Source organism: Crotalus tigris, unplaced genomic scaffold, assembly GCF_016545835.1.
Source record: "Crotalus tigris isolate CLP2741 ecotype Arizona unplaced genomic scaffold, ASM1654583v1 scf7180000017765.3138416, whole genome shotgun sequence".
Lineage (NCBI taxonomy): Eukaryota > Metazoa > Chordata > Lepidosauria > Squamata > Viperidae > Crotalus > Crotalus tigris.
The window spans coordinates 1760313-1773955 of NW_024096620.1; the positions used below are offsets into that span (position 1 = coordinate 1760313).

General features: G+C 37.1%; 1 protein-coding gene across 9 annotated transcripts in view; it reads right to left on the reverse strand.

The window, feature by feature from the left end:
* DYNC1I1 (dynein cytoplasmic 1 intermediate chain 1) overlaps nt 1–13643 on the reverse strand; it is a 252049-nt gene that overhangs the window by 212377 nt on the left and 26029 nt on the right. For 5 of the 9 annotated variants that reach the window (XR_005556459.1, XM_039341465.1, XM_039341463.1 and 2 more), the window contains exons 5-6: nt 6585–6644; nt 4528–4643 (exon numbers count right to left, since the gene is read on the reverse strand). Coding sequence is in view for 8 of the 9 variants with exons in the window: in XM_039341465.1 (XP_039197399.1) it covers nt 4528–4643; nt 6585–6644 (176 nt within the window). In the remaining variant the exon portion in view is untranslated. The remainder of the gene's footprint in view (nt 1–4527; nt 4644–6584; nt 6645–13643) is intronic. The other 4 variants (XM_039341469.1, XM_039341467.1, XM_039341468.1 and 1 more) reach the window with 1 other exon arrangement.

Here is a 13643-nt window from a genome sequence, read left to right on the forward strand (position 1 = left end):
GTTCTATTATTTTGTCAATTTCAAGGACTACTTATACTACTAATGGAAATAAAATAGTCATACAAAACCTATCACAGTGAAATTTACAAATCATTTTATAAATGCACAGTAAAAATGGCATATTAAATATTATTCCTATATCAAGCAGCTTTCTATAGATAGTCCTCAACTTATGAACATTCACTTAGCAACCATTCAGAGTTACAGCAGTACTGAACAAAGGGACTTATGAAGACTCACCAAAGTTATGGCCATTGCAGAGCCCATGATGTGACCAAAATTCAGATACTTGGCAGCCCTCCCACACTTATGACCAACTCTCTCTGCCCGCTTATCTTCTTCCCATTTTTGCCCTTTTGGGCACTTGCATTCCATGGCCCTGCCACCCTAGCTTATCTTTGCCACATTTTTGTTTCCATTGCCAACCAAGAATGCACTGCCTGGCTTTTCATAAGGTTGTTTCCTTATGAGACCTGGGGAAGAGCAAACCTCAGCAGAAGCAGGAACAAGAAGACAGTGAAGGTCAACTGGGGTGGCAGAGCACAGGGCCCTGGAGTGCAGGGCAGCAAAGGCAAATATAGTTGGGACTGGACTGGGACAGCTGTGCCTTTGCACCACTTAGGGTAGCTGGAGGCTTCCTGAGGCCTCTGTGGCTTTCACTACTCTGCTGGGGTGGCTGGGGCTTTGCATTCTGCTGCCAGGCAGCTGCGGCTTCACACTGCATTGCCTCAGGGGTTACAGAACTGCAGAGTGCCAAGTAGCCCTTGAGCCTCAAAATGCACAGCCCAAGCTATGCAGTTTGAGGACAGAGCAGCCAAAAGGACAGAGGTGCAGGGAATAGGCTATTTGGAGATAGCTGAAGGACAATAGGCCCTTACCTTGAAAAAAATCAGGGCTGGAAGGGACCAAGCCCAGAATAGCTAGCTTGGAGTGATTCTCAGCTAGGAATGGTAGAATTCAGTCAACAATGACAACCAGGAATAATTTACAACCATATCACTTAGCACCCGAAATTCCCGTCCTAATTACCACTGTAAGTTGAAGACTGCCTATAATGTAAAAGTCACATCTCTGCTTTTACAAAATTGAATAGGTCTATTTGCAGCTATTATACATCTGTGGCATATAAAGAAATACCTGCATTAACCCATTTAGATCATGAAAGGAATTTTTTTGACTAGTGAACTTTAACTAGATAGATATGCTGAGCTGCAGGACTTTTCCTAGTTGAAAATGTTTTCTTTTCCTTCTTTTCCCTTTTTTTTTTAACTAAATGGGGTTACGTTTATATACAGGGGTCATCTCCAAGTGCACAACATAGTGCTGCTTTCAAATGTCAGAACAGGAGGATGAGAGAAAAGCACAGAGCCAATTACTTGCAGCCGACATGAAGACTCTTAGATCAAAGCCATCAGCCATCATCTGGGGCTAGTTTTCATCAGGCATGTCAACTGCCCATTTGTTTTAATGGATTGAACTGGGAACCTTGCTGAATATTTACATTGATGAACAAACAATGAGGAAAATAAATCATAAATCATCCCCCAGGAAGCAATAAAAGAGATATGAAGTAGTAATAAGAAACAGATCACGGTTCTCTATTGAAAATAAAGTATTCTATCCAGGTATAAATAAGTATTAGATGAAAGCTCTTTGAACTTACTCTTTTGGTCTGAGAAGTACTTCTGGTACTGTCTAGGGGGGCTTTCCATTACAAATCCATGAGTTAGGCTGAATTTAAAGAGAATAAATGGTTCAAAGGCACCCATTAAGCACTGTGGTCAAGCAAGAAGATGAACCCGAGTTTCCTAAGTTCATCATCTAATTATTGTTATTTGTTCATTCACAGACAAGTGACTATGGGTGGTATACATTAGATCAGGAGTCCCCAATCCTCAAGCCATGGGCCATTACTGGTACATGGCCTGTTAGGAACCAGACCACACAGCCAGTCTCCCCCCTCCCAGTTTGTGGAAAAATTATCTTCCATGAAACTGGTGCCTGGTGCCAAAAAGGTTGGGGAGTGCTGCATTAGACTGTGTCACATGACAGAAACCTAAACCAATGACCCTATTCTACAGAGAATTCCCTTGGAGTGCCATAAGCAAATGAAAATTTCAGAATTCTTTTTCACAACAAACAGAGGTAGCCATTCTTTGCTTTCTTTACACAACTCAGTTGGTCAAGGAATTCTGTTCCTTGTCACTTATGTTCTAGGCAAGGTATGATTAACCCTGTTCCTAGAACTGAGAATTGGCTCTGTTTCCTACAGCAGTCCTTAGAATAGAATAGAATAGAATAGAATAGAATAGAATAGAATAGAATAGAATAGAGTAGAGTAGAGTAGAGTAGAGTAGAGTAGAGTAGAGTAGAGTAGAGTAGAGTAGAGTAGAGTAGAGTAGAATAGAATAGAATAGAATAGAATAGAATAGAATAGAATAGAATAGAATAGAATAGAATAGAATAGAATAGAATAGAATAGAATAGAAGCTGGAAGGGACCTTGGTGATTTTTAGCCCAGCCCCCCGCTTAAGCAGGAGAATCTATACCATCTCAGACAAGTGACTATCTTTGTTGTTAACTAACAACGGACGGAGGAAATTCTTCTTTGTCTTGAGTACAAGAGAATTGTTATTACTGAGCTATTCCAGATGCTGCTTGTGATTCCTAACATGCTTGCAGGCCTTTGACACCTCCTAGGCTTCCTGATCCATCTGTTCAGGACCAGCTTTAAGGGATACCCAAGTAGGCACTGGTTTAGGGCAGCAAACTTTAGGTGTGCCAATACCACTTTTTTTTCAAATAACTCTAAAAATACAAATCTTTGTATTGTTGGGAAGTGGCACCATCAGTCAATGTGGCCTAGGATCACCATATACCATTGAACTGGCACTGCACTTGTTTATATATTAATTAAATGGAAAGCTAAAAACTATAAAGAAGCATCATCCAGCTTAATTTTTATGAAAATTGAATAAGACTTACTTTTGTTCTGGGAACAAAGCAGAAGTACATGTATAAGAAGAATTAATATGGTAAGAGGAAAATTCTATAATCTAACACACATATATATATATACAGTTTTATGTCCATATGTACTACAGCCACCAATTTGCAAGCTATTTTTTTCTTTATTTCCCCCATGTCAGTTTTAATTGAACCACTAGAGGGTACCCTTTGTAAATTTCTGAAGTATATAATAAAATTCCCTTTTAAAACAATGAAATACAGTAGAAGAGTAAGCCTTTGCCATTGATAAATCATATTTCTCTTGCAAAATAACTTGATTTTCACCTTTAAAAATCTACAAGAAGTGTGGCAGACATTGTACAAGGAGAGCAATGTTAGTCTATAGAATGAATGTCTTTAAAGGAAATTTGTTAGAAAAGTTGCTTCCAGGTTTCTGATTTGGAGCAGTCTTTTTCTTACAAATTACATAATAGAATTTTTAACTATGTTAAATAATAGCTTTATGTTGGATTCAAATTATCATAGGCAGCTAATGGCACATTAATTTCATCAATACCCATTTTTGAGGAAGAAACAATGTTTTTGAACATTTTGGAACCTGTTCCAGGCATCAGCTTAGGCAGTAAATGTTCAGATCACCTTTCTCCAAACTGGTATTTTCTATGATGAGCACTGACACCTCCTGAAATGAACCTCCATTAAATCTGGAGGCAATGACTGTTTTTTCATAAACTAAATGGAGCAATGCCAAAGGGGTCATGGACATAATAGAAAAGAAATCTAGTGCCCATAGGCAAATGTCCCAGAAAATGAATTTATTTAAAAGGTTATATCTCATTTGTTCTTCACCAAAGAGTAGGCTGGCAGTAAAATCAAATTTACAAAGTGTGTTTAACCATCAGAAATAATCAACATCACAACACTCTTTCCCCTGTCCCAAATTCCAGAACTCAGCAGAAGCAGAACATGTTGAAATATGCACAGACAAAAGGGAATGTAGAGCATAAGGAACGCGAACTCAGTATGATGAAAAAATGATTTTTTTCCCCCCAACGGAAGATCTTCTAAAGTAACAACACTGCAGCTAATTGCCTATATTGGTGAAATGTTTGCACCAAAAGGCCCTGCTGTTTAAATCACAGCCCTTCAATTGCAAGGAGATAATCAGAGAGGAAGAATCTAATTTTAGCTTTTATTTAATTACTTGGGGCTCAAGTAATTTAAAGGCTTAAAAGAGAAGCAGAGTATTAGTGATGGTCAAGGATGATGTCTACCATCCAAAAAACAAACAAAAAAACAAAAAAACTAAAGAGAAAAAAGTTGCCTAGCTGAGCTTGAAAAGTAAATAATTAAAAAACTTAGTTCTATCAGAAATAAGCCAGCAAGCAACTTTAATCAAACAATTGTGAGAAAGACTGCTTCTAAAACAAGCCAGCAAAAGTTGATTTGTGATTCCTAATAAAGAATATGAATTAATATTGAAGTATCAATTACTGTCATATCTTAAAATAATACTGAAATAAAATTCCTTTTGCAAGTATAAAAAGTTAAAGTTACCTTCAGAGCGATGAGTATCCAACGGTGTCTGAGTCTCCTTGGAATAGGATACCACTTCCCGGGGCAAAAAGTCCACCTGGGTGATCTTGGAGATTCCAAGCTTGTGTAAACGGCGGCTAGAACAAACACACACACAGCATTGAGGACTGAAACAAGCTTCTCCAAATTCTATTGGGGGGGGGGGTCAGCTTCCCAGGATGAGGTATCTTTTCTCTTGATTTCTCTCTTAGTTTAGAGGGCAAGATATTCATGCAAACCAGGGAGATAAGATTTGCATTCCAGGTTGTTTTGGAATATTGCACCTAGCAAAAAATTCCACGAATTGGATACTGACCTCTGTAACAACTTAGCCTTTAAAAGAAAAGCATAGTTTTTGTTTCTCCAATTCTTGGATGATCTTTTTATCTACCATAGTAGTTTGAATAAAACACCACCATAAAGTATTATAAGAGGAATTAAAAACCCGTGATACTCATATGTTGCTAAACTGTAATTCCCAGGATACCAGGACACCAGACTACTGGTGAGGGACACTGGAAGTAACATGTAGAGTATCACAGGTTGACTATCACTGCTCTAAAAGATCAAACACATTATTATGATGTACAATATGAATTCTTCAACATTCTTAGATTTCTTTCTGTAGAATGCAAATAAACCAGTACTTGTATGTTTAAGAGTATGCTAAAAGCATTGAAGTGTTCTTCAAGTCAGGCTACCTTTTCATATCATTCTTATAGGCTAAACATTCAAAAATAAACTCTCGCATATCAAATAGAGTTCCTTCTAAATTTACATTTTATTTATGCTATCCTTACTCCAGAAATAATAACACATATTTATCTGTGTTAGAGCAGGCAAAGCTATGAACATGTCATAAATATTCTCATAAAATGGCAAGAATAAGCACAAGCAACTAGGGGATAAGGCAAGTGATAAAACAAGAATTGGAGCATCATGACATAGACCCTGTGATTTATGTCACTGCACAATATATCCTGTCATTACAATCTGTAACAGATGCCTATGGGTAGGTGGGTGGATTCACAAAATATCTACAAAATCCAAACTGTTAGGATTGTACCAAATTGTCCCATTTGCCTATCATTAACCCTTTTCCTACCCCTTTTTGTTTTGTTAGACAAACAGAAATATTTCCAAAGAAAGCTCCGAATTGCAGCTATACATTTATTTTGTTTTTCCTACAAACACTTATATGGCGGAAGTAGTATCCAAAGGTTTTCTTATGGATGATGCTAATGGTGATGACTTGCTCCCCAACATGACAGCCTTTTTAAGTTGAAAACAATCAGGACAGAAGTATTACATTAAAGAATTAAAGATTAATTACATTCATTATTTATTGGCTGCAACTTTCAAAATTATCATACAAATAAGATTGTATAGGAGAAAAGAGAAAGATATTGATGTACTATATTAAATAAAGAACGTTGCTAGCAATGAACACAAAAGCATAGTAGGGAAAGTATTTGGCATGCTGATTATGTTAGAGAAATACATATTGTTAGACTATATCCACATGCATGTTATAGTTTCCACAAACATGCTGCTTCAACATTCCATCTCCAGTGAAACAAAAAGAAGTCTACAACTCCCAGAGTTCTGTGAAAGTAGACGACACAACCAGTGGTGGGATTCAAATACGTGAACAACCAGTTCTCTGTGTGGATGCTGTTTCTGGAAGTCCATTCTGGGCCTGGGCAACAAAAAATTAGCTACTGGTTATACCAAAGTGATGCGAACTGGCTGAATCCCACCACTGGATACAACTCCACATCTGAATAAATTTGGGATGGCTCAGAAGTGACCCTTTCAGAGAGTCTTGCTAAAATTGTCTTGGCATAATATGACTCCTCCCAAATTTTCAGAACTGAACAAATGATGTGGAAAGTTGAATAGAATTAAATAAAGTTATTAATAACAACCACAACAATAAGGATAGAGAAGAGAATAATACAGAAAAAAAACCTACTTAGGAAGTCAGTTCATGCAATGAAGTCATACTATAACATAAAACAACAAGAGTGGACATATACCCAAGTTCAGAGTCAGACTGAAGCTGGAGCACTGAAGGGTCTGTGTCCCACTGCAGGGTCCTAGCCAGGTTTAATCAGCCGCACAGGACAAAGGAATGGGTGGGCGGAAAAGAACACACAGAATTAACTGAAAGGATGAAGGAAAAGAAGTCACTTCATCACTTGCCATAATATGTTGTACAGGCACAGAACACAGCTCCAAAACTACCATAGAAAAACACATGGAGGATCACAGTGTTCTTTATCAGACAAGAGCAGGTTAATTCAGTAAGACTATATGTCAAACTAACAAACATTATACCAGCAAGTATTGAAAGCTTCGAATATGTGACATTTGCCAAGCTATGCTTAATTACAAATAATGAACAAATAATTAGTAACCATTATTTATGAACAACTCCCAACAGAAAATACTGTAAATATGGTCAGATTCCCCACTTTATTTTTACAACAACATACAAAACAAGGGGAAGTCTTTATAACTAAGTGAGCACTTCAAAAGCACTGGAGTGACAATGCAGTTTAATTATTCTAAAATGCTGCATGCTGATTGACTGTGCCACAGACACAAAATGTGCGTGGTCAAAGAAAATTCAGGATGCAACCTTTGGTGCTATATGTATGGAACATTTTGCACATTCTGATTAAGGCATAATGAACACTTTCAGCAATGAGTTAAGAACTCTGAACAGATGTAATAGCTGAGGGAGGAAGTGGAATTCAGGCACTTGGCAGCTTCCCCACACAACCACAGGGGCATTTCAACTCCTCCACCTGCCTATCTCTCATCTCATTTATGGCCTTTAGGCCCTCTGCCACCCCAGCTGACCTTTGCCATCTTGTTGCTCCCACTTGCTGATAAGATGTGCCTGCTCTAGTTACTGGGACAGATTAGCTACAGAATCACAAGATTTCAGAGAATGACTTTGCACTACGAAAAGGGGAGCCAAAACAGCTCAAAGTCAGCCCAGGGCTGCCTATGAGATCTTTGCAAAGGGCTGTTTTGGAATACTGTGTCTCAGGAGCTACTTTTGGCTTTTATTTTCTGTTTTTGCAGTACAAAGCCAGCCCTAGCAGGGCTCAGCAGTTAGGCCAGACATGCCTCATTAGCAGCGAGAGCAGGAAGATGGCAAAGGTGATACAGGGCAGCAGAGCACAGAGTGACAGGGTCCTGAAGTGCAGAGTAATGAGGGCAACTGGACTGGGGGAGCTGCAGCTTCTAAGGCATGGCAAGCAGCCCTAGGTTATGATGCTCTGTAAAGCAGGGTGATCAATGCCCTGCAAATCAGGGCACAGAAATGGGGGGAAGGGGGAGATAGGCAGTTGGAGACAGTCCCTTACCTGACTGAGGTTCGAGGCTGGAGGGACCAAGCCTGGAATGGCTTGGATTGGGGCAAGATTTTGGCTAACGACAAGTAAAATTTACCTAACAACAGCAATGTTGGGATTGCAGTCACTAAGCAATGTGGTCATATGACATCTCATTTTATGACCCTATTCCTTAGTTAATGAAAATCTGGTTCCAATTGTGGTCGTAAGTCAAGGACTACCTATGCCTTGTTTATACTTCTGAACAAAGTGTGGGAAATAATTCTATGAATAGCCAAGTCTAGAAATGTGTGGTGATTATGGAAGAAGGGACAGATGTAATTTGATGTGGATGTGATAAATGGCAAGTTGAGTTTGGCTCTTAATGGGATATTTGATATCTTTTGTAAGAAAAGCCTGTAGGTAGATTCTTTTTTTTTTTTTACACTGTACCTTCCAGAAATGTCTGAAGCAAAGATTGTTATGAGAGCAAATTACTCACTTTTTTTTCTTTTTTTAGAATCAGGGAATCCAATAGTTATATATCATTTTAAACTCTATTTCATAAAGTATTTGACTAATTTTCCTCAAAGATTGATGAATGCTTCCCATTATAAGTGTTTCTCAACCTCTGTAATTTTAAGCTGTACAGACTTCAACTCTCAGAATTTCTGCATCCAGCATTATAGCAACCAAGATTCAAAGGGTAGTTATGTAATTTAAATTGGAGAAGTCTTGATAATTCTGGCTGTTTCAGTAGTCTTTTCCTTTGCATAAAAATAGCACAATGGAACTGGCATTAGGACTTGACTCTTTATGGCAGAAAAATGAAACATTTTGCAGCCAAAATTACACTTGGCTTATATGTAATGGGTTGGGGTCATGCTAAAAAAATATGTTATTTTTATCAAAGTGTACATTGTTTCAATATAAGTTTAAGAGTCTTATATTTTAGTACTATAACTCCATAGAATAATGAAATAGAAAACAACCGTGATACATAGCTATGCGTTGGGGATCATAACCAATACAAGAGAATCAGGAATAAGCTCTCAAGGAACAGATGACTGCAATCTACCCCAAGGTCTCCATGAGGGTGCAGCTCCACAGGTTAAATACAGCTGCAAAGAAAGCACATCTCTTACATTTCACAAGATGGCAGTGCTTTACAGCCAGGACAAAAACCTTTTGTGATCAAGACAAAAAGTAAATTTAATTTAAATGTTAATAAAATTACTATAATTATTTTCCATGTATTTAAAAGGATGGCCTTTGAAAGACTTCAAGGTACATCTACACACACACACACACACACACACACACACACACACACAAACACTTCCTAGATAATAATCAGGGCAGCTCAGTGGTTTACCTGGTGAATTATCCCTAGACATACCATCAGCATGACCATACCCAAAGGGATTGTTAGAAACCCTTCTTTAGTTCCTGTCATAAAGGTGGAGTAAGAATCTTTTCAATAGCAGCAATTCCTTCTGGGGAATTTTTTAGTCAGAGTCACAAATGATACTTTCCTTGTCCTATTAGATTTTTTTTCCAGGCTTTTTAAAAGCATTTCACTCTGAGCAAATCCATGCTTACATTTTGTTAGAGTTTTGCTATTCAAAAACCTCCCTAGGAGGTATAGATATAATCTGAAGCTGAACATTGTGGAACAGCTTCTGTAGCATCTAAATATAAAGTTTTAATAAATATACACTCTAGAAGTAGACTTAGTATTGCTGTCCATAACTGTGTACTAAAACATGTTTTATTAATTTCTGTTTTCAAAACTCCAATCCATTTTCAGTATAGTTTTCTATTCATATCTTCAAATATTATGTCTTTTGAGCAATCAAATTTTTCAAGCTAGTTGTGATTTCTCTACCCCAAGACAGACAAACTTTGGGCAACTTAGGATCACTCTTTTTATTTGTCACAGGATCATAGCAGCCATGGATAACACGAGGAGGTGATGAAAGTTCTCTCCCTGATTTATTTATTTAAGTTTCTAAAACTTATCAGAGATTAATTCATCTATTATATGCTGTTTTCAGGGGGGAATTCATGAAAAAGTGTGAGAAATGCAGTACTCCAGTTATTGTGGAGAAAGGAGACTTGGGAATCTCTTCAGATTATTCATCCCTCTTCTACTTGGTAATTGAGATGGTTTTCAAGTACAATGACTGTACGTCTTTTATAAAGTGTTTTACTTTATAAAGCTATACTTGAGATTTATTTTTTCACAAACTCACTTTTTATGTCCTTTATTTTGGATATTTAACTTTTCCCACACAAATTGTAAAATGCAACCTTTCACAGTTCTGTGAAAAATAGGGAAATAAATTTACATATACTGTTTGATTTCAGATATTTTTATTAGAATATGCAGTTTTTCTTGGGTTTTGCTCTTGAATTTTCCTTTGTAAGGCAAATTCATTTTTTTATCCTTATGAACTTTTTTCAGATTTGCCTCTTTTTTCAGGTTTGTCCTTTATCTTTCTTAAGAAAATATGGCTACTGTAATTTCAAGTCACTTTAAACATGGCCCAATAAGTAGAGCATTGCCCATTTCATTCAGTGGTTTCTGATAAAATATGAGCCGAGGTGGCGCAGCAGTTAGAGTGCAGTACTGCGGGCCACTTTAGCTGACTGTGTTCAGCAGGTCAGCGGTTCAAATCTCACCGGCTCAAGGTTGACTCAGCCTTCCATCCTTCCGGGGTAGGTAAAATGAGGACCCAGATTGTTGGGGGCAATGTAAATATATATATAAATTGTTTACTGGTGTACACCGCTTAGAGAGTGCTTGCACTTAAAGCAGTATATAAGTCTCATAAAATAAATAAATAAATAAATAAATAAAATAATTCTAAATATTTGAACATTTTCTTTAAACTTTTAAATTTTGAGAACAATGTCAATAAAAAGCACAAAAAGAAATATTCTGTGATACATAACAGATTTTTAAGACACATTTTGGAACAAAAAACTCATTCAGATTCCCATGATTTATTGTTACATGACTTCTTTTTTAAAAGAACTATCCTAAATCTACTGCCAGTTAATATTACTGTATAATACCAATAAAATATATTTACACAATAAATTGCTGCAAAGGAGAGCTGTTCATTTCAATAAAACTTGCATTAAAGAAATTTGAAAAACTTTGGATCCTGGATGTTCTGAATCAGAAATAGAACTGCAACATATCAGGACTATAAATCTTCATGAACTTTCACTGAATACAGAGGGTTTAAACTCATGCTTTAATGACCTCAGAAGCATTAGAGTTTCTGAATCTGCAGAAGAGTTTGTGAATCTCATGGGGCCATTTATACCAGAACATCCCGGATTACTTAGTAGAAGGAGAAAAATACACATAGCTTGGTTGTGGCACTTATTCCTCCTTTGTGCCATCCTCTTTAAATGCAACAAGTTCCCCAAGTGTCAAACAATATTCCACTAGGGAGGATACCATTACAGTGTCATTAGAGAAAGAGCTTGAGAACACAATTCTCAGCAGGAAAAAACAACTGAGGTTACTGAATAAACAGGATCATCTTGAAGGCTGGCCAAGGGCTTAAATCTCAGATTTTCTCTTGAAAGTACTGATTTCCAGCATTTAACCTATTTCTGAGTGCCTGAGGTTAATTACTATTTTCATGAATATTCCATTTTTCCATCTGATAACAGTCAAAGTAGGTTGCACAAGACATCAGCACAACACTTACAACCAAAATGAACCCAATAAAATAAAAACTTCAAGACTGACTCTGACAAGAATGCCATAAGAAATGATAAGGAAATGTTGCCAAAAAAGAGAGTGTGAAATGAACTGAAAGAAGCAAAGACTATGCCAAATCTGTCTGGGAAGATGGACAGTGTGTCAAGAGAGAGTTCTGTTTCTTGCAGATCTTAATGATCTCGGGAAGTGAGAGAAGTAATGCAGAAGCAAACAGGCTTCCACAATAATAAACAATTAAAGGATGTGTAGGCAGCTTTACTAGTTTTGAGTGAGACCTCATATACATTGCACTATGTAGCCAAATATTAGAGCAGTGATGGCAAACCTTTTAGAGACCGAGTGCCCAAACTGCAACCCAAAACCCACTTACGCATCGAGTGCCGGATGGGCGTGGCCTATTGGGTGGGTGTGGCCCATTGGGTGGGTGTGGCTGCGGTGGTAACAGCAGACTGGGTGAGACTAAAAAGTTCAATCAATTCCAACTTTGCAAGATCTTTTTTTTCCCGCGAGAAGTTGAAATTGATTGATTGATTGAACCTTTTTTTTTGTACACGGCAGCAGAAGCCTAAAGCAAAAAGGTTTTATAAAACCCAGCTGAAGGCCTAAGACTGGGGCAACAGCGCGCGTGCCCACAGAGAGGTCTCTGAGTGCCGTCTCTGGCACCCGTGCCATAGGTTCGCCACCACTGTATTAGAGCATATCTTTGATTTGAGAGTTCAAAATTCGTAACTTAAAATTTGAATCATGTCCAGAAATATACAAACAATCTGGACGGTAGCATGACATCATTTTTAAAGAAGCCCACATAATATGTGGGGAAATGCATAGCTTAACTTCCTTATAACGTATTTAAACTTAATGTTCAGTTCAAAATTAGGCAAACTATGTCCTCTTGTGATTAACTAGTCAGTAAAATTCATGGTGAAGGAAGCTAGGAACTGCCATTCATTAATATCTGCTAACTTCTAATATAGCTCCACATTGTTTATCATCACTGGGCAGGTTTCCAGAATTTTAGACAAAGACTGCTCAGAACTATTAGAGATGTGCCTATCAGTCTTTTATGTGTGGTATAGATGCATATCACTGAGTTACAGTGATACATCCCATTTGTGGTGATACTTCATGCAATCAATGGGGCTGGAAATGACCCATATATATCATTTATAAATAGAAATGGCTGTGTTATATAATTGTTGCAAATATGACTAAGATGCTTCTTTAAGCTTGGAAATATGAAACTAGCTAATTTTGAGAGTTTGCTCATTTTTTCCAGCCTTAAAATGGCTTCTTTTTATTTCAGGGGAATATATTATAACTGAACAATGATATGTGAAAGAACATTTCATACCCATGCACAAGTATTTCCTATCATTATATATTCAGTCCTAGGTCTAATTAATCTGAAAAGGTTTCCCAATAAAAACCCAAATCATGTTAATGATTCTTTGTGAACTCAGAAGCTAGTTTCACACACGTTCCTCAGGCATCATCATGTTTCTATAATTTTAGAACGTTATTAAATTTAGACACTGAGATAATAAACCATTATTAATGATTCAACAAATTACATGAACTTAAGGTTTCCTTAGCAAGATGTAGTTAAGCAACCATAAATTGGTGAGATATGTGAAATCTAGTTTTCAGATTGGTGATCCACAGGTGCTATCTGGAAAACAACAGGTCTTTAATCCTTTATTATTTCAAGAGCATTTTTGATATTTTTATCCAATATAATATTGTATATTATATCAGTTCACAGCCTGAATAAAATCTAATCTGACTAGGAAACAAAATGCAACCAGACAAGCTTAATATTGTTTAACAGCTCCCTTCTGTAAACTGCTGACCTGCAGATCTAATTGACTTCAACAGCCAGAATTCCTCACTGAGGATTTTAGAAGCAAAAGACCAAAAGTCAGCAAGATGTAAAAAATTATTTGGCACTGGAGGGCATCAAATGTATATAAAACTTTATTAAGAATTAAGCTAGTCTTGTACAGGTA